The 19,418-nt window shown below is 39.0% G+C and overlaps 1 protein-coding gene across 1 annotated transcript; it reads right to left on the bottom strand.

The window, feature by feature from the left end:
* Nucleotides 1–1,962: 1,962 nt before the first annotated feature.
* On the bottom strand, nucleotides 1,963–16,763 carry blm (BLM RecQ like helicase). The gene is made up of 23 exons (XM_018747640.2): nucleotides 16,670–16,763; nucleotides 15,669–15,777; nucleotides 14,424–15,223; nucleotides 14,154–14,283; nucleotides 13,934–14,040; nucleotides 13,634–13,760; nucleotides 13,071–13,405; nucleotides 12,687–12,983; nucleotides 10,624–10,794; nucleotides 10,235–10,353; nucleotides 9,215–9,328; nucleotides 8,910–9,008; nucleotides 8,097–8,245; nucleotides 7,867–7,973; nucleotides 7,591–7,751; nucleotides 6,992–7,187; nucleotides 6,704–6,894; nucleotides 6,444–6,588; nucleotides 6,131–6,330; nucleotides 5,745–5,940; nucleotides 5,528–5,650; nucleotides 3,488–3,704; nucleotides 1,963–2,461 (listed from the first exon to the last, which is right to left on the bottom strand). The coding sequence occupies exons 1-23, from the start codon at nucleotides 16,710–16,712 to the stop codon at nucleotides 2,275–2,277; spliced, it is 4,323 nt and encodes a 1,440-aa protein (XP_018603156.1). The 5' UTR covers nucleotides 16,713–16,763; the 3' UTR covers nucleotides 1,963–2,274.
* Between the last annotated feature and the right edge of the window lie 2,655 nt (nucleotides 16,764–19,418).

The raw sequence follows: 19,418 nt of genomic DNA, 5'->3' as shown, positions 1-19,418 counted from the left end.
ACTTATGCAAATATGAAGTACCTTGTAATAAACTGCCTACAAATGCATAATTACATAAATATGCTTGTCTTTTCATTGCTGTTAACAGACCTGCCACCAAAAATATTTTAAAATAAATATAACTATTTAAATGTTTGGAAACTAACAAATATTAAATCAAAACCAAAAAGAACAGCTACAAGCCATTATTTTCTCTCACATACCATCCAGTATGTCATCTGTAATACTGAAACAGAAACAGTACCCACTGCAAGGACAATGAGACACAAAATTCACTGCAGCTGAGTATTACCGGTTATTTTTTTCAACTTTCACAAATTATTTCACACATAACTACATGGACCTTGCATAATTCAATATATGACAAGTTATATATGGGTTTAGACTTTATCAACCTAAAGTGCTATACAGAGCAGTTTAAAACCTCTGTGTTTATGCTTGATTTGTATAAATTCACTTCCTTTTCCAAATGTTTTGGTTAGAACTGAACCTAATTATTGCTCTGTGGGAGTGGACAATCACTTACTCTGCAGCCTCCTGAGACAAGACTGCCCCCTGGTGCTCCAAGGCATGTGTATGTTGGAGTATTAAAGTCATACAATGCACTGTATTACAGTGCTTGGTAAAAGTGATTTGCTCCATTTACACAAATATGATCGAAAAGGTCTGCAAATTTTAATCCCCCTAGGGCTGGTTAAACCACTTCTTAAACCAACCCTTCCTCTTGAATTCACTGGTGAAATTAATAGTTAATCATAATGAGTTTTTAAGTTCACTATCTTTGTCTTCTCAGGCTCTCCCAGCTGGTGTTCTGCAGGGCTCAGTGCTGGACCCCTTACTCTTCTAGTCTCACACCATCAATTGAGGTTCTGTTCTATCTGAATGCATTTTGCTGTCATCTAAAGGCAGAAAGAAAAAAATGCAGACCATTTTGACACCACAAGACAAGTTTTAGAAAATTCAGTGCTGAAAAAATGTAATTCAAATAAGTTAACTAAATTGTTTGTAGCAGCTCAGATGTTTGCAACATGAGGTACAGAAGCAAAAGGATTAATTTGTTCAGTGAAATCACCCCCCTTTAGGCTAATTCCTGTTGTTACAGGGTCAAATTACCATCATTTGTTATAAGAAAATAATGGTTCTCTAAAATGATAAAATGAAAGTACTGGTACTAATGACACTGTACTACTACCGTACTAAAAGCACTAATATGACACTTCAGATGTTTAACAAATCCTCTTTCATTTCACCCAGTATCCTACAAGAGACAAAAATTAATCATCTTAATGACATAGATGAGACTGATGTAGAGAAAATTCCTTCAATACAGCATTTCAAAAAAAGTATGATCTTATGTACTGATATTCCATGTTTGAAAAACCACTTTAGATTTTTTAAAAACAATTTGGGTTTTATTTAATGGAAGCAACTACTTTCTGATGTGTTACATTTAAAAAAAATAAACTTTTGAAGCAGTGAACTGTCCAGTTATTCGACTATCTAGTCTGCTGAGGTATGATCATGTGTGGATGAACTTACATTTATTTATTTAGCAGACTCTTTTCTCCAAAGCGACTTCCAATGAACTCTATGTACTGTTATCAATCCATACACCTTATTCACCGAGGTGACTTACACTGCTAGATACACTACTTAGTCACTCATCCATGCATCAGTGGAACACACTCTCTCTGTCACTCACACACTATGGGGGAACCTGAACAGCATGTCTTTGGACTGTAGGAGGAAACCAGAGCACCCGGAGGAAATCCACGCAAACACGGGGAGAACATGCAAACTCCACACAGACTGAGCAGGGATCAAATCCATGTCCTCTCGCACCACCCAGGCGCTGTGAGAGAACAGCACTACTCGAACTTGATGGTTGCAACAAAGTATATAATTTGTTTTGTTTGCAAAGAAGTGTTTCCATATCAATAAAACAAAACAGCTAGACTAACATCAAAGAAGGACAAAAACCTTAGTTTTGAAACACAAAAATGTGTCTCAAAACATCTGATTTAATGAATGAAGTGTTCACTGTGGAAAGTGAATGCATAATGGGAAAAAATGCCATTGTACCAAATAATAACTGATGGTGAAGCATTTTAATTAAAATGTTAGATTTAAAATTGCTCAAAATTTACTAAATCAAATTTTAAACTTTACAAAGGGGAGGGTTAGGCAAATGTTAAAACCTCACTTGCAAATACTGTACATGTATTTACAAAGGTGTTCCATTTCCAGTGCTGCAAGTCCCACTGTGAAAAAGCTCTACACCAAGTGTGAGAAGGAGGGTTTAAGAAATGGCCGCTGATTTGTGTGTGGTACAGGTAGTGTCATGAACCCTGGCCTTCTTGCCACAGGAGCCTGTGCAGACAGCGTGGAGCTCCCGGTTGCAGTCCGTGTCCTGCCTTTAGATCTGCCTTGGAAACTTCCAGATATCCAGGGTTTCTCATTGCTGTAGTTATGCAGAATGAAGGGAAGAAAAGATGTTCAGCAAAACTGGTTCATACGGTGGTATGTGACATAATGGACTGTACTAAAAAAACCATGTGTCTGCAGCCAAATCTCTCCTGCTGCTGGTATAATGCACTTTTCATATTGTTCTCTGACATGTACGCTAGTTTGGAGAAAAGGATCTGCTAAATTAATAAATATAAAACAAATGTTTCAACAAGAGCTCAGTGCAATATACACCAGGTCCTCAACTAAAACAATTGACACTGGAAGTCTGTTCATAACACGATTTGTTTAGAAATCCAATTATTATACCAGCATACTATCCAACTATTGAATCAAGCTTAATACATATGTCCCTCCATTTATTCACAGAATAGCTCCTCTAAAAATGGCAGACTTAGCTGTAATAAAGTTTGCTAATAAACAGCTCATCCTGTGCAAGGTCACTGTGTTCTGAAGCCTATTTTTGAAACATAGGACATGAGACAGGGAACACCCTGTATAGGACACCAGTCCATCACAGGAATTTACCTTCAAACACTGCACCACCCGTCAGCATATGGTCGATTTAAATCTGTTACGTTATTTATACAATCCTTAAAAGGGAAATAATGGAGATGCACCTGTTTATTTGCTGAATAAGCTCTGTAAAGGTCTTGGATATGGATATAATGAATTAACATTTGGTTTTATACAGCACTCTTCTCATAGTGACCCAGGGAGCTGAGATAAAAAATAAGATTTTGATTCAAGCTACATTAAAAGTAACCTAAAGTGATTGAAAATATATAAATCTCAAAATTCCTATTCATTACTGACTGATTTAGCCCATAAACAGCTCCAACACTGTCATTGTTACTGATCACCAGTACGCAAACATAAGCTCTCAACACTGTGGAACTGCATTGAATTAAACCAGACCAGCACCACAATCCTACCCTGTTTGCATGCCCAGGCAGTGAGGAAAAAAAAAAATGCCTGCAAATATCCAGTAACACTAATTATTATTAATAATAATAATTACCTTTTGGTAGAAGACTGTTGATTGGGATAAGTTCTTTGCTTTTTGGAGTTCTTGAAATAAGAGTTCTGCTTTCTTTTTTGTCCTCTGACTCTTCTGCTTTTGAAATAGGTTGATGCTTCATCTATACCGTCCTGCTCATCCTTGTCCTGCCTTCCTCGATTCCTCCCTGTGCTCTTTAGGCTACGGGTGCAGCTATGGCTTTCCATCTGCTCCCCTGCTGCAGGACAGAAGACACATGTGTAATAATGTGAGGGGGGGGGGGGAAAAAAAAAAAAAAAAAAAAAAAAAAAAAAAAAATTTACATCCTCTTTCAATTCTATGGTTTTATACAGTATATTAGGAAATTTTTTAAAAAATCTGGTCCTTACCAGGTTCTAAAATTAGGTAAAGCTAACCTTATAAACAACACATTAAAAAAGAATGAAAGAGTGGAATCTGCTTAAAAAAATAAACCAGCATTAAGGTAACTGTGATGCTTAGTTTTGTCCAGACATTATTCTCTCCAGGTACAGTTACTACATTTCCCTTTTACCTGGTCTTTCCAAGTCTTCCATCTACCCTCTCCAACTTGTACAAATGCTACTACTTAAGTAGTGTATAATATTCCATGTCACACATATACCAATCCACTACTCTGGTCTCTCCACCGGCTCCCTATCATGGCTTAGCTCCTGACTACCTCTAAGTCTCTACTTTCTTCATATGGTGATGCTACCTCTACTCTGCCTCTTTCTACATTCTCTCAGTAACACTTCCAAAGAACTCAAAGGACAGCCAGTTCTCTCTTTTTGCTCCAAAACTATAGCTTGAGCTGCTTTGTGACATCAGTGTGCTGCTAACCCTCTAACCTTCCACAGCTTTTTTGAAAACTCATCACTTGCCATCTTGGACGATCTCAAACACCTTCTCCTACTATGCTCTCGTAGAATTCAACAGTTGCTTACTGTGTTGAAAATGTGTAACTGACCTTGTCCTGATTGTTCCATGTTCACTAGATAAACAACATCCTTCCTGGGCTGTCACAGCACCTTTCCTGATAGATCACACCTATTTGGGAATCCCCTGTAAGTGACTGCATACTGTCTATTGGATGAACATCTTATTTATACAGTTTAGTGGCACACAAGGAGGATGCAGAAAGGTGGAAAGAGGTCTATTTTTCCTCCCATTTTCTTATTTTTTGAGCTTTCCTCAGTTGTCAGAAAGCTCATCTCAGTGTAATTGAGCTGAAACTGAACTGTCATTTGCATTGGTAATAAAATATGTATTGAACAGTTTGACTGTATATTTCAGTAGTAGGTTGAGTGTTGCGGCCACATAATTATTTCACACTGTAATGTCACTTGCTGGTTATCCTACAATACTGTAAACACTGCTTTGGCTTGTGTAACCTATCCCTGAAAGTCACACCTTGGACAAAGGTGTCACCTAAATACAGTAGAACATTGATTATATTAACTAATTTGGACCAAGGTTTGTTCAGTTAATCAAATAGTTTGGATAATCAAACATCCATGAGAATATCAAGTGACAACTTCTTTTGCCAGTAGATGCTATTATTAACACAATAGTGCAACACTACTAAATCAAAAAGCAAAACGATACAGTATTTTGCTTTGAAACAGCCACAAACGAAGACTGGAACACAGAAAGATTAGAAACAAAATGCCTGCGATACCCTCACACTGCAGTGGCTTGCTGCAGACTAAGTGAAAGCTAAGCACCACTCCAGCATCCTCCTGCGCTCAAAACAGACAATGGTACAACGGAAAATGGTGCATCAAGGTCACAGAAGACTGTTCTAAGTCCACACAACAGCTAAAGTCGACATTAGATTAGAAACTTTTATAATGAAAAATTAAGACTATTTCTATGCTATACCACAAACCTTCAAATAAATAACTGGAAACGCATTAAGTGGCAGGAGTAATACTTCAGCATAATCAGTGTACTAAAAGTAGATACAGTAATTTTTTTTTGCGGGGGGATCGGTGGTTTGGATAATCAACATTCTATTGAAAATTAGCAACACTCACTCACCAGGTAGCTGCCATTCAGAGTATTTTTGCAAGAGTTCAATCAGCTCTACTCCATACTTCTCCAACTTGTCCTCAGTCACACCATCAATTTGTAGAAGTACATCTGGGTCAGCCGACAAGGTCTCTGCAAAGTGTTTTCAGTTATTGACGTGTACTGCAGAAAACCAGCTATACTGAGAAGCCAAGTGATTAAAAATATTTGAATAAAAATAGCAAACCAGCAATTTTCTTGAGAGTGGCTGTGGAGAAGATGTTATAGTAGTGTATTCCAAACACTTTTCCTAACTTCTTGCAGAGCTCATTGAGCTCCTGGAGGCACTTATGAACCATTTCTTCCCTTTGGGAGGTGCTCTTGGTCACAGACGCTTTGTTTTTCCTGATGCTGGATGCACTCTCTGTCTGATAGAACTCCACCTAGAATATAGGAACATCCATGATTCCAAGATGTAACATCAAGAAATTTAATCAAGTTCAAAGAAACAGAACTGTCAGATTTTATTACAGATGAAGGAAGGAAGATTACCTAAAAATAACTAGCCAGTCAAGTAAACTCTGGAAGGAAAATTGAGAGCAAAAAAAAAAAAAAAAAAAAGTAATGTTTCACCTGCATAGAGCCATAAAGTACACTGCCTGCCTTCTCTCCAGCAGAGATGTATCCCACAGCCTGAGCATTGGCTGTGATATAGAGATCTTCTTGTAGGATGCAATCCAGTACTAGCTTCTTAAAAAGCCGCTCGGCATTATGTCTAGAATAGGCTGCTCCCATTCCAAACATCCCTGTCTGGATCCGAGCACTTTTTGATCCTGCAAATATGCTGCTGTAAGTACAATTTGTCCTAATATTTTTTTCCATCCACAGCCTAATGTCCATCAAAATGAAAAATACTAATAGAAATACTAATCTTGGTGGCACTTACCCAAGAAAATGTCAACCAGCATATTAAGTGTTAATCTGTTTTGCTGTGCACAACTGTTGCGTTTCACTCCAATTTTTTCACAATTGTCCTGCACAAACCTTACAATCTTTTTCACATCTTCAGTCACATTTTGCAACTTGTATTGCTGAAAGAGAAACAGTCACCTGTCAAAGTTAAGAAAACTTGAACATTAATCAATACAGTGGTGGCATCTGATGAACATTAAGACACAAAGCAAAGGAAGGCATGGGAGTACTCACATTGGGTTTAGCGCAGTTATCACAAATGACTTCTGGATAGTTCTTACAAAAATCAGGATCAAAATCATGCTCTCCAAAGTATGCCAAGAGCTGTACTCTTCGGCAGTCCATTAAGTTCTCACAGAAGTGCACCATGCTGTGAAGGTTATTATAGTGGGTTCTTTTTGTATGTTGGTTCCCTTCTCTGTCCACTGTTTGCAGAGACAAAATATATTAAGCAATAGTTAACACTGTTAGTAAGGAATGAAGGCAAATTAACAATAGTCATCCATCCTATACTGTACATACTGCTTATAAGCCTCTTGATCCGAATGGCATCTGCATAGGAGTAGAAGAGCACACAGTGAGAAATCTCTCCATCCCTGCCTGCCCGGCCAGACTCCTGATAGTATCCTTCCACAGATTTCGGCAGGCTAGCATGGATCACATAGCGGACATCTGGCTTATCGATCCCCATTCCAAATGCTATGGTAGCACAAATGACCTGGCGTGAAAGAGCAGAGCAACTGTTTATACCATTCTTCGCACAGAAAAATTCATGGCTATTTTCAAATAAATTTTATACACTTCCGCACTGAAAACTTAGTTTTAAAAACTACAAAACAGTGATTTGACTAGTTGAATTTTTTTTTTTTTTTTTAAAAACCAATAAACACGACATTTACTTTTATACTTTCCATTTACAGAGACTGAAAATATGTAGTATCAAAATGACAACCATTGCTGCCTATAACAACTATAGTAATGCTTAGCACCAGAGAAGTCAGGCAAGTCAAAATACAGAATACACCCATAAAAACTAAACAAGGAGAACCAAGGCACCTGGAGAGAAATGTGGGCATTAAAACAGCAGTTTAAAATAGCTTGCAAGGTAAATACCCCCTTACCTGACAGTCATCCTGGTTTATCCACTTGTTTTGAACATATTCGCGGTCAGTGTCATTTAGTCCAGCATGGTAAGACAGAGCCGCGATACCAGCCCTCTGCAGGCTGGCTGCCAGATTATCACAATCATTGCGCGATAAGCAGTATACTATGCCAGAATCCCCTGTACAAATTAAAGACAATAACTCAATGTACAGTACATTATTCACTTAAAAGCATTTAATATTGATCAACAGCAAAAGCAAGTGAAAAGGGGTACAGTCTTGCCAAGTACATACGTGGGTAGTTTTTCTTGATCCATTGTATGCAGTCCTCATCAACCTTCTTTGGTTTTTTGGGCAATACACTGTATTTAAGGTTGTGTCTGTTGAAGCTCATTGTAAAGCTTTGGAGACATAGCAAATAAGAAGTAAAAACAAATACATTAAACCACACCAAAAGGACGTAAAACAAGTGCTCATTATGACCATTCCTATATCCAGTTGGGCCTTGGATTGTATGTACTTACACCTGGGGTTTGCTCATCTGCAGCTGGGTGAGGATGTCCTTTTGCACACGGGGTGTTGCTGTGGCTGTGAGAGCCATGATTGGCACCTTGGGAAACTTCTGTCGCAACTCGTACATGCGCTTGTAGTCTGGCCGAAAGTCATGACCCCACTAGTAGAACAAATACAGGTCAGCCTGACTGCAAGAGGAAGAGCAACCTCTAAGAAGGATTAACATCCCTACACCAAAACCTTGCATTCATCTTTAATTCTATAAACACAAGTCAAGTATTTTCAGGTGAAAGGATAGATCTAATTCCAATTTCAAATTAATTTCTGATACACCACCCAAAAAAAAAAAAAAAGAAAACACCAGTACCTTTTGCTTTCAAAACAAGTTATTGGTTTTCGTGGTTATTCAACTGTAGAATTCAGTTCATACAACATAATGTATTTGCAAAGGTTCCACAAACATTAGCTAGTTCATGTAGATTTCATTAGCAATGTTTAAATACTCCTAAAAACAATCCAAATTTACATTGCTCAGAGATCCTCCGACAGCATCCCTTTCTATACTATAGTTTACTTAAGTCAAATGCAAACTAGTTTTTGATGCATTTGGTGATAAAATATCAGTCATTTTATAAATGTACTATTAAAGTTAGAAAGAAATCATTTGCATGTGAAAGATTATTTGCATATAGTGAAGATTTTTGAAGTGTTGAACTAATCTGAACAATTAAGGCAGGGCTGAAATAAAACCCCAACATTAAGTGCACACACACGTTAAGTTTGAGACATTTGACCCAATTAATTTTTTTACCTTGCATACATACCTGACTGACACAGTGAGCTTCATCAATGACAAAACGTGCAAGAAGACCTCTCTCATATAGGTTCTGAAGTGCACTCATCAACCTACCACTAGCACAAATCTTTAGAGTAAAAAAAAAAAAAAATGTAATAATCAGGTTGTGTCATGAAATCCAGTAGCATAACAATAATATTAGAACGTAATTCAGTTATGTCATGCTTAGAAAGCAGTCTTTGCAATTACAGTAAAAAAGGCTTAACAATAGAAATAAAAAAGATTAAAATGGGGTGTACTACAAACAAAATCAGTGTGGATTTTACTCCAAACCTTCTCTGGTGTGGAATACAGCAGCTTAATGAGAGGATCCTTCTTTGAGAGCTGCATGTAAATTCGCCCAGCCTCACTATCGCTCTTGTCCCCAGACAAACTGGCAGCAGGAATCTGATTATTAACAGAGCATAGATGACACAAATGCATAAATAGATTAAGAAAACCCAATGTTTATTATACACATCTGGCACATGTCACAGACTACCTGGTTCATGAACTTGACACACTACGGCTCTACTCTCCTAAGCTCTTTCCATGAGGCCTTGTACTCTAGTGCCTGTTCCCATGCTGTCTGTGCTCCTGGCAATCACACTCCTACCATCCTAGTCATTTGTCAATCACTGAGTGCACAAATTTCTGAATCAGTTTGTGCTTCCCCTTTGTCTGGGCCTCCTCATACCTCTGTGATGGAATGCTACCCAAACCAGCCCTTCCAAATGCCACAGCATTCACTACCCCACTATGCTGGAGCCTGGACTGCCTGCACTGCAGTCAATGCACCCCACTTGCAACCAGTTTTCATCTCAATGCTTGCTCCTGCAACCCTTGGATCACCAAAGTGCCTGTGTTGTAGCACTTCTCTTATCCATGTTAGCCTAAACTCCTGCTCTAGACACCTGAATGATAACATTAGGCTGTTGCTGTGCCTGTATAAGATAATGCTGCTCAATCTCTGAGACAGACCAAGCATCCTACAGAGATAGAAGGTTATCCTTCTCTCAAGGGACTTCACTGCTGATAAAGAGACTTCATGTGGAAGACCTAAATTGTTCATTACTGCTAGTCAAGCTTCAAACCCCTGGTTAGCTGCATGAATAACTGCTGAACTCCTGAAGCTGCTGTGAAACATTGTATCTACGCTTTTCACTGGCATCTTCAAAGTGGATGAAGAGAACCTCCAATACTAAAGCAGAACCTGTGGTAACTCATCCTAGCCCATGTAACAAACCTTTCAAAGCCCTGTAAAATTCACCCACAGTATACTTGAACCACTCCACAAAATCCAAAGACACTTACATCCAGAGTTGTCAGCTTCTGTACTTGATCAACAATGAGAGATCGCAGAGGGGACACCACCACAGTGACTCCTTGGGAAACACATGCTGGTAGCTGATAACAAAGACTTTTTCCTCCTCCTGCAGCAAAGTAATAAATTTAGAGACAATATGAGAAACACTATGTCATCAATGTAAAACTTTATACATGCAAAAATAAGGCATGTGAATGGAAATATTCCTTTATTAATAAGGAAATATTTTCCTTTTTAAACAGTTTTTCTTTTTTTTTTTTTTTACAAAGACATTTAAAGCTGTTTAATTGTTTAACAAAAGCAAGTTTACATAAAACTTCTTTGTTCAAAACACTAAAATTGATTGAAAGGCTTAAATTCAAATGCTGTAATATACCCGTTGGCATCAGCACAAAAGTGTCCTCTCCCAACAAAGAGGCATTGATGGCCTCCAGCTGGTTAAATCGAAACTGATGTAGACCAAATCGCTTGTGAAAAATCTTCATCATTTCAGGAGAGTGAGGGAAGTTGAAGCCTCTGAAACGATCATGGTTCCTGACCACAGGTTCTGAGAGGGTAAAGAAAACAGGACATTGATTGCCCCATCAAAGTTCCATAACGAAGGTAATACATTCCTGAAAAACCCTTTATAACATAAATACTCATAACTTAAAAATTTAATTTCTGTTCTAATGGTAAAAATGTTATGCACCCCAGAACCCCAAAACTAAAACCCATTTACACTAAAATTTTTATCAAACTCCTTTAAAACAAAGTTACCTCAACAATTAATATTAATTGTCATAATACAACGCAAAGCGGTTCTCCATCATTTACTCTCTAGTACTGAACGGCTGTCTGCCTGCACAGTTTCAGATTATATGTAGTTAGCAATTACCAAGTTGGGTTTTCTCCCAGTGCCAAAATTTCTCTCCACAGTTCAAAGATGTGGTTCAGGTGGGTTAGTGACTCTACACTGCTCAGAGAGTGTGAGTGTGTGTATCACATTGCTGCTGACATTGCGCATGAAGCCAAAAATCGTGTCTAATGCTTACAGCATATAAAACTCACACGATGTTACTTAAGCTGACATAAAATTAATAAAACATTATACACATGTATAAAAACATTGCATTTTGTAAGTATAAAAATAAACCATAAAAAACTAAAATATATTTACATATAAATGCAGCCCCCTCAACAAATAAATCCCACCTGCATCCCCTCATGTTCATATGGGTTTGCTCCCACAACCCAAAGACATGCATCTCAGGTAAATTTGTGACTCTGAATTACCTTTTGCACATGTGTCTGTCTGTTGCCTTACTCTGCTGTACAAATGGGTAAATGTTTCTAGGGTATCTAACACTAAGCCTAATTTAATAAAAGCATTGACTGAATACTAATTAATCATTCTAAGTCACTTTGAAGAAAAAGCATCACCTACATGAATAACTATAGAGGTGGTCCCCGATTTACGATGGGGTTACGTTCCCCAAAACCTATCATAATTCGAAAATGCATTTAATACACCTAATAACACACCTCTGCGTGACAGAATGGGAGATGTGGATCACTATCGCTGCCCAGCATTGCAAGAGAGTATCACTTCACGTATTGCTTGCTTGGGGAGAAGAAGGGAGGGGGGGAAAAAAAAATCAAAATTTGAAGTACGGGTTCTACTCAACGTCTATCGTCAGCTCACCATTGTAAAGTCAAAAAAATTGCAAGTCAAACCATCATAAATCAGGGACCACCTGTATTTCTCTTGCTGCTCAGCTCTCAGGAGCCATGCAAAATCTAAATGAGGCCTTTCTGCAAGCAAAGACATGCCTCATAAGAATAAGCACAGGAATTAAATGAAATTGCTACTGGTCTACTACCCTTGAGCAAAGTATTTACCAAAATTACTACAGTAAAATTGCTGAGCAGTATAAATGGACAAAGAATTGTAGGTACCCTAACACACACCCACCCACCCACACTGACTGAAACCACTTGTCCCGAGTGGGGTCGCAGCAAGCCGGAGCCTAACCTGGCAACACAGAGTGCAAGGTTGGAGGGGGAGGGGACACACCCAGGATGGGATGCCAGCCAGTCACAAGGCACCCCAAGCGGAACTCGAACCCCAGACCCACCAGAGAGCAGGCACAGGCCAAACTCGCTGTGCCACCATGCCCCCAGTACCCTAACCTTGTAAGTAAAAATTAATAAATGTAAAGTCAAACTCTCACAATTCAAAGGGACATATTTTGAGGTATTACTGTATTCCAACCAGGTTCTAGATGGCTGGAACACAGGATATAAAGCAGCAGGGCAATTCAGAGTCACAAATATATCTTCAGAACTTCTGAGAAAACTAGAGGAGATAGTAGAATATCCATGCAATTATAAGCAGAAGTCAAGGTGAAGTCCAGATAAAATTTGGACCTGTAACCTCAGATAACAAAAAAAACCTGCCTGCAAGTCCAAATTTTGCAGGCTTGGTTGTAGAATATGAGTGACTGCTTGTATTCTCATATGCTGTTCTGCTTTGTCCCCCTTCTCTTAATGGCTGAGACACAGTGTTGATTGGCTGGTGTGGTGGACCATCAGAGCAGTTCGGAATGTCGGACTCATCAAAATCATCAATGTCGAAGTCATCAAAGTAGAAATCGTATTGCTCCGTATCCACCTGGGCATCAGAACTAGTCTGAGCCAGGACACTGTTATCTGGTTTGCATTTCTGTCCATCCTTTCCATCACTTGTTGGCCTCTCTGTTGAACAGAACAAAGACAACACAATTTGAATCAGGGGCTTGGATGCTATAGAGGATAATGCATTTGAATCTGGCTGATATTTACCATAGCTTTTGGTGGTAAAACCCAACTCCTTTTCTATAGTACCACTGGGGCTGAAGAGAGAACTTGTTCTCTGGAATGCAGGTACTGTCTGAATACCACTAATATTGCAGTTTGAGTCATCAAAGACAGTGTTCTCACCATCTCCAGACAGGACTGATAAGGATTCCCTAAATTGGATTGTTTTCCCAGAATCCTCTGCTTTCATGGCAGAGACTGCATGTTGTTGAGTATATTCATAACTTTCCTGGGATTTTTTCATCTTGGTTTCTGAGACTGCTCTGCGCTCTTTATAGCATTTTTTGGATAGATCCACAGATTGAGCAAGTATCCTTTTTCTGCAAGGAAAAAAATTGTTTTATTGGGAAATACCACATAAGGCTGAACTAAAAAGCATGTGGTTAGTGTAATGGCTTTGTTAAGTTCTGAGCATGAGCAGTTTATAAGATCATCTTCCTGGACTAAACAGGAAAAGCCCATAAACACAGGAGGAACACACAAATTACACAACTATAATGCAAATCTGAATCATATCTTCATTTGGCATATTCTACACCAAACTCTACCTGTGAGCTCGCTGTAGAAGCAGTTCTGTACCACAGGCCAGAGATATGAGCTCATGTTCTGGGATTGAATCCACAAGGCAACAAATGGTCTCCATGACAACAATAAGCTCGTCCTCTGACTCACTGCCTGCAAAAATGCATATATCTAAATTTTTTCAACAATATTTTTTCAGCATTTAACCGAATATGTACAGGGAACAATGCAACAATTCTGGTACAGTACTCAAAGACATAGGTTTACTTTCTCAAATAATGTCCATATTTTACACTAGATTGGAAGAAACAATACAAGAGACTCACGAGTTTTGTCTTTCACAACAAGATGACTTTTGTTATTCAAAATGCTAGAGACGAGTTGCTTTGGCGAAATACAGCTGATATCACTGGCGTCTTGAATGGCAACTTTGCTGCAATTAGATTTGTGTAAAATTATGTAAACTTTCTAATACTCTTCTAGAAAAAGATGTGTTTTCCTGATTCAGATCAAAGCAAAAACAAGATGCCAAAAGTTGAGTCAGACCTGCGATTCTCAAAAGAAAGGGGAGAACTTAGGCGTCCAGCTTCTGGCGATGGGGGAACAAAGTCAACATCTTCTGGAAAGTCCATAGGCACATCAGCAACATCTGCATCCATCATTGTACTTCCATCAACTACATACACAATTGAAAGACTGAATCAGAAGTCTCAGAAGCTATTTATTAAAAACACAACCCTCATGCTATGTACAAAAATGCCATCTCAAAAGGATTTTTCCATGTTGATTCTCTAACGACTCATTAAGGCAGCTCACCTGTCTTTCTGTCACAGCATTTAGCATCAGCTGTAAAGGTCTCTTCCCTGGGGCTTAATAGAAGCTCAGGTGGAACAAAAGAACTCTTCTTTGTTGGTGTCATGAGAGACATTCCCTGCTTCCATATCTTTGAACCTTTCAGATTCTTAGTTTTTGAAACAGCATTACATCCTGAAGCATTTTCACAATTCAAACTCTCCACTTCTGTTGGATGTGACAGTGTTAGATGCAAGTCGTCTCCCTTCTGGAGAGATTTTCCAGCTTTGCTGTCCAGAGGACTGTAATGGCAATTTCTGGCCATTTTGTCTGTCTCAGTGTCCTTTTTACTCACAGTGGAAAGATCTCCAGCATTGCTAGTCCTCTGTAAGTCCACTGAGGTGAGTAGTGTACTAGTCTTCCCTCTGACAGGAGTTTCAAAGTCATCAAAATCATCCCAGCTGTCAATGTCAATGATGTAAGAGCTGTCAAGCTCAATATTTTGGCTACAGCTGTTTGCTGTGGATGCTATGTGTGGCTTTGATCGTGCAGAAGGAACTTTAGAAGTGGAAAATGCTGGAGTTGAACTGCAAACAGGTGACCTGTCTACTGTCGGTGCCATAACCTGTTGCTTGGGGGTAGTGAAGAAGCTGCTGGATTTTGCTGGTTGTCTTTCAGTCTCAGTTAAAGATGTCAAAGTATTAAAAACTGTCTTGTGGTAGAGGACCTTGATGTTCCTGTTGACTAAAGTATTTGCATTTACCTCTGAAGGAACTGCAGGTTTAGCAACACATGACTCAGATTTCTTTTTAAAGGCAAAAGTCCTGTGGCAAATTAAAGAAATGAAGAATTTCATTAAAACAACAAAAAATGAACAAGATCAAAAGGTATATTTAACAACTGACTTGGCTGTTGGAACAGTGTCCAAATTATCAGTAACTATATCGGACACATTGCGGCTATGTGTATATTCACTCGTGAAGTTCAGCTACGATAATCATTAGGGTGATACTGTAGTATTCTAATGGGCAACATTCCTCAGCACAAAAAATTTCCTAACAAGTTAATTTCCTGTTCATTATGTTAAAGTACAGCTTTGCTATGATACTATATAGAACTGAAGCCACACATGGTTTTTAGTAAATAATCTTATGCCTGGACATCCCTGTTGCTAACCTGAAAACAATGACATCGATGCAATGCAATGTTTCTTTGGTATTAGTTATGTCTGGCACAACAGGAAAAAAACGGACTACTGCTCAGTCTTACCCCGCTTTGGCCTTTGACAAGGACATCTTGTTCTGACCTGTATGTCGTTCGAGTTGCTCCTTTAGATTATTTGCTGGTACGGTTGGCATCATGAAAATTAGGAAGACACCTAGAAACACCGAAATAAACATTACATTTATTTATTTAGCAGATGCTTTTCTCCAAAGCAACTCCCAATGAACTATACGTAGTGTTATCAGCCCACACCTTATTCACCAATGTGACTTACACTGCTAGATACACTACTTACACTGGGTCACCCATCCATACATCAGTGGAACACACACACACTCTGTGTCACTCACAGACTATGGGGGGAACCTGAACAGCATGTCTTTAGACTATGGAGGAAACCGGAGCACCTGGAGGAAACCCCCAGATGGGGAGGACATGCAAACTCCACACAGACTGACTGAGCGGGGATCGAACCCACGTCCTCTGTCTCGCACCACCAGGTGCTGTGAGACAGCAGCAGCGCTACTCACCGTGCTACGTCAGTATTTAGTTAGTTAAACCTTTAAAGTTGTGTTTTTTTTTTTTTTAAATACTTATTCAATACCAAGAACGAAAATAAAACTTCCAACATTGCATTCCACATCACGTTTAAAACTTACGGTTGTCATTGTCTCTTTTAAAAGAGGCAAGAAGATTCCCACACTCACACACCTCAGGAAACCTACAACACAACAGGCTGCTAGCAAGCGACGACGGTACAGAAACAATAAAAAATAACAGCGGTAAGACTAAGAGGAAGCTAACTTAGCTTGTCAGCTTTCTTAGCTGCTACCTAAGGAGGTTTTTTGTTTGCGGTCACCCGCAGTGCTGCGTTTTATAATCACTTGTCAAGTAGTAGAACTTAGAAGTTAGTTTTACTTGCCACACACACACTGACTGAGACAGACAGCATGCATGGAATACTGGAGAGTCCGAGAAGTAAATGTCAAATTAGCGTCTAAACAGTTCACTATCCCTCCCCTCTCAATACTGACAATGAAACTTACCAGAAAAAAAAACACTGGTTGCCGGTAAATTTAACTTTAACATACCAAAATACAGCGCACAAACGAAGACATTGTCTCTCTGCCTACTCGTATTTTAGCGCCCCTTTCTGCACGCGTGTCATTGGTTGGATCTTGCACTTCCGGTTTTCTTCACGTCCGCCGTTAGATGACGTATGGTTGTGCGCTGCTGTCCTCTTTTTTTGGAAATGCAACGCTGAAAACATCAGCACAAATGACGAAAATAAAAAGAGAAAAAGAGAAAGTTAATTTAAAACTCTGGGGAGAGTTTAAAAAAAAAACACATGAGAACGTGAAGGAACAGCATTAAAGGAAATCAAGAATTCCCTTGGTGGGAAGCTTAAAGTTGTAATAATGGGAACTATTGTTGTGTTTGATGTTGTAGCCGGTGCCAGTTTTGAGAGTGCACCGGAAGAAAAGTATCCTAGACAATGAATGTGAGTGCAAAAGTGCAGTGTTATGATTTATTGAATAGTCACTTCAGAGTGGGAGTTGTCTGTCTTTATTGAAGAGAAGAGGCAGAAAAAAACAAAAGTGAACAATGAATTCCTCATGAGTAAATAATACTTCTTTGGAGCTCTACAACTGAGACAGCAGCAGAATGTTATCATACCAGTTCTTACAGAATAAGATTTATTTTCTTTTTATAAAGGCATCTCTTAAGAGAAGTTCAAGTTGTGTTTGTAAATTGATTACAAGACAGTAGTATCTGTTTGTGGAAGGCTGATACTTTAAGTGGGATTTTGTTAATGCTGTAACTGCAAAACAAAAGAAAGTTAAGATGATCAAATTAAAATATATAACAGGGTACAAAGTTCCAGAGAGATGGGCATTTAGGTAATATTTTATCCCATTGATCTTAAATGTATGGTTGAAGGTGGTGAAGTCCAAGAAATCATGGCTACCTTTTTTGTATGTACTCATTTTCTGATACATTTTTCTGATGCAATACATCCTAGTGTTCCAAATGAAGTCAAAAATTACTGGAGGGAATAACCACCTGTCTCTTTTGTCTTGAAAGGTCTTTGGTTTTCAAATAAGATTTTATAAATGTACAACCTCATATTTATTCCCAAGGGAATCAAGAAATATGGTCAAACAGACAGATGGGCCATTTCTGACAGTAACTGGTAGACTATTCCACAGTTTAGGTGCGCTATAGATGCTTCTGTCAATTCCTTTCCACGTCTTTGAGATCTGGGTGGTTTATAAACACATTTCCGAAAGTGGAAAGCTAAAGTTATGCAATAGAGGCAGTCCCCGGCTTACGAATGAGTTCCATTTATATTTACATTTATTCATGTAGCAGATGCTTTTGTCCAAAGCAATGTACATCTCAGCAAAAATACAATTTGTGCATTACATAAAGAGAAGGAGACATAACTGCAGACATGAAAGTCTCAAGCAAACCTAGTTTACCTACCACTTTCTGCACCGAGGTTCATCGTTCAAGTAGGTGCATAAAACACAGGATAGACGAATCCTGATACCCTCCTACGTATATATATTTTTTTAATATTATAAGCTACACAAGCAAGCAAATACAATGCCGGAGTGACGGCTGATAAAAGGCTTTATCTGGTGATGCTCATGAAGTTACGGTGCATGAACATTTAGATCGTACATGAACTTAAGAGATCCTGGGCGAAGTGAGTCTGGAAGAGGGGGGTTTTCAGACCTTTTATAAATGTGAACAGAGAGTTTCAGCAGTTCTGAGTGAGAGGGGGAGGTCGTTCCACCACAATGGAGCCAGAATCGAGACCCTCCGAGCTTTACCTTTCTTGCGTGGGACCACCAAGCGAGCACAAGTAGATGAGCGAAGGGGTCTAGCTGGGATGTAGCAGTTGATCAAGAGTTCCATTCCTCAGTCTGTCTTTAAGTCGGATTTCTACGCAAGTCGGAACAGTTAGGTATCACTGCATATCAGTCGGATCGTCTCTAACATCAGTTAGTCAAATGTTTTAGTTTATTGTATATTGTGCACCTTTCTATGCATAAAAAAACATTGAAGAAATACTTCCAGATACACTAAAATATCTTTAATATAATACGGTAATAATACAGTGTAATTATAGAATGATAATGATAACAAATGTTACTACAGTATAACAGACAGGAAGAGGAGGAGAGAGAATGTGTCTGTGTGTAGTATAAAAAACATTAAAGAAACTTTAATGTTCGCTTTTCCACTGATGTTCACTGACATTTCACCTTTTCTGATCGCTTTATTATTTCCACTTTAGTTTCAATCATGATCGTTTTCCTTTTCTTTGATGCATCACCATCACTTGCATCACATTTACGCTTTGGTGTCATGGCTAGGAGGGCTAAAAAAAATTAAAGCTAAGTACAGTAATGCACAAGACACTTAACGGCAACGTGGTCCGTGTCATACAGAGCGGGCAGGAGACTGAGGTAGATGCGTGAACCGAATCGCGGGATCTTTATGACATCGGTACACAAGGGACCAGGTGAGATTCGTGATTGGGGACAGGTGTGGATCGGTTGATACACAAACACAGGTTTTGGGAAGAGTCCGATGTTGTAGTCGAGGAGGCGATGCAAGTGTCGGGAGCTGTGGACATCAGGAGAGGGAACGAGGGGTTGAGGAAAACAAGGGACTTGGAAGGATGGGTAGGTTGCCGTGGGTTCACTCGAGAGCGCTGGAGAGACGGATTTCTCAAATGAGATTCCGCAACCAGGGTGTGCAGGTGCGGATTATTTATACCCC

Source organism: Scleropages formosus, chromosome 7 (assembly GCF_900964775.1).
Source record: "Scleropages formosus chromosome 7, fSclFor1.1, whole genome shotgun sequence".
Lineage (NCBI taxonomy): Eukaryota > Metazoa > Chordata > Actinopteri > Osteoglossiformes > Osteoglossidae > Scleropages > Scleropages formosus.
This window is presented reverse-complemented; position numbering and strand designations above follow the sequence as displayed.

Bases quoted from the DNA above. Each gene is read 5' to 3' on its own strand.
- blm (XM_018747640.2), bottom strand. From the start codon at position 16,712: ATGTTAAAGTTAAATTTACCGGCAACCAGTGTTTTTTTTTCTG. The intron at 15,224-15,668 runs GTAAGACTGAGC...AATTTGCCACAG, and splicing joins TTGTCAAAGGCCAAAGCGGG to GACTTTTGCCTTTAAAAAGA. The intron at 7,188-7,590 runs GTAAGGGGGTAT...CTTTCACGCCAG, and splicing joins TAAACCAGGATGACTGTCAG to GTCATTTGTGCTACCATAGC.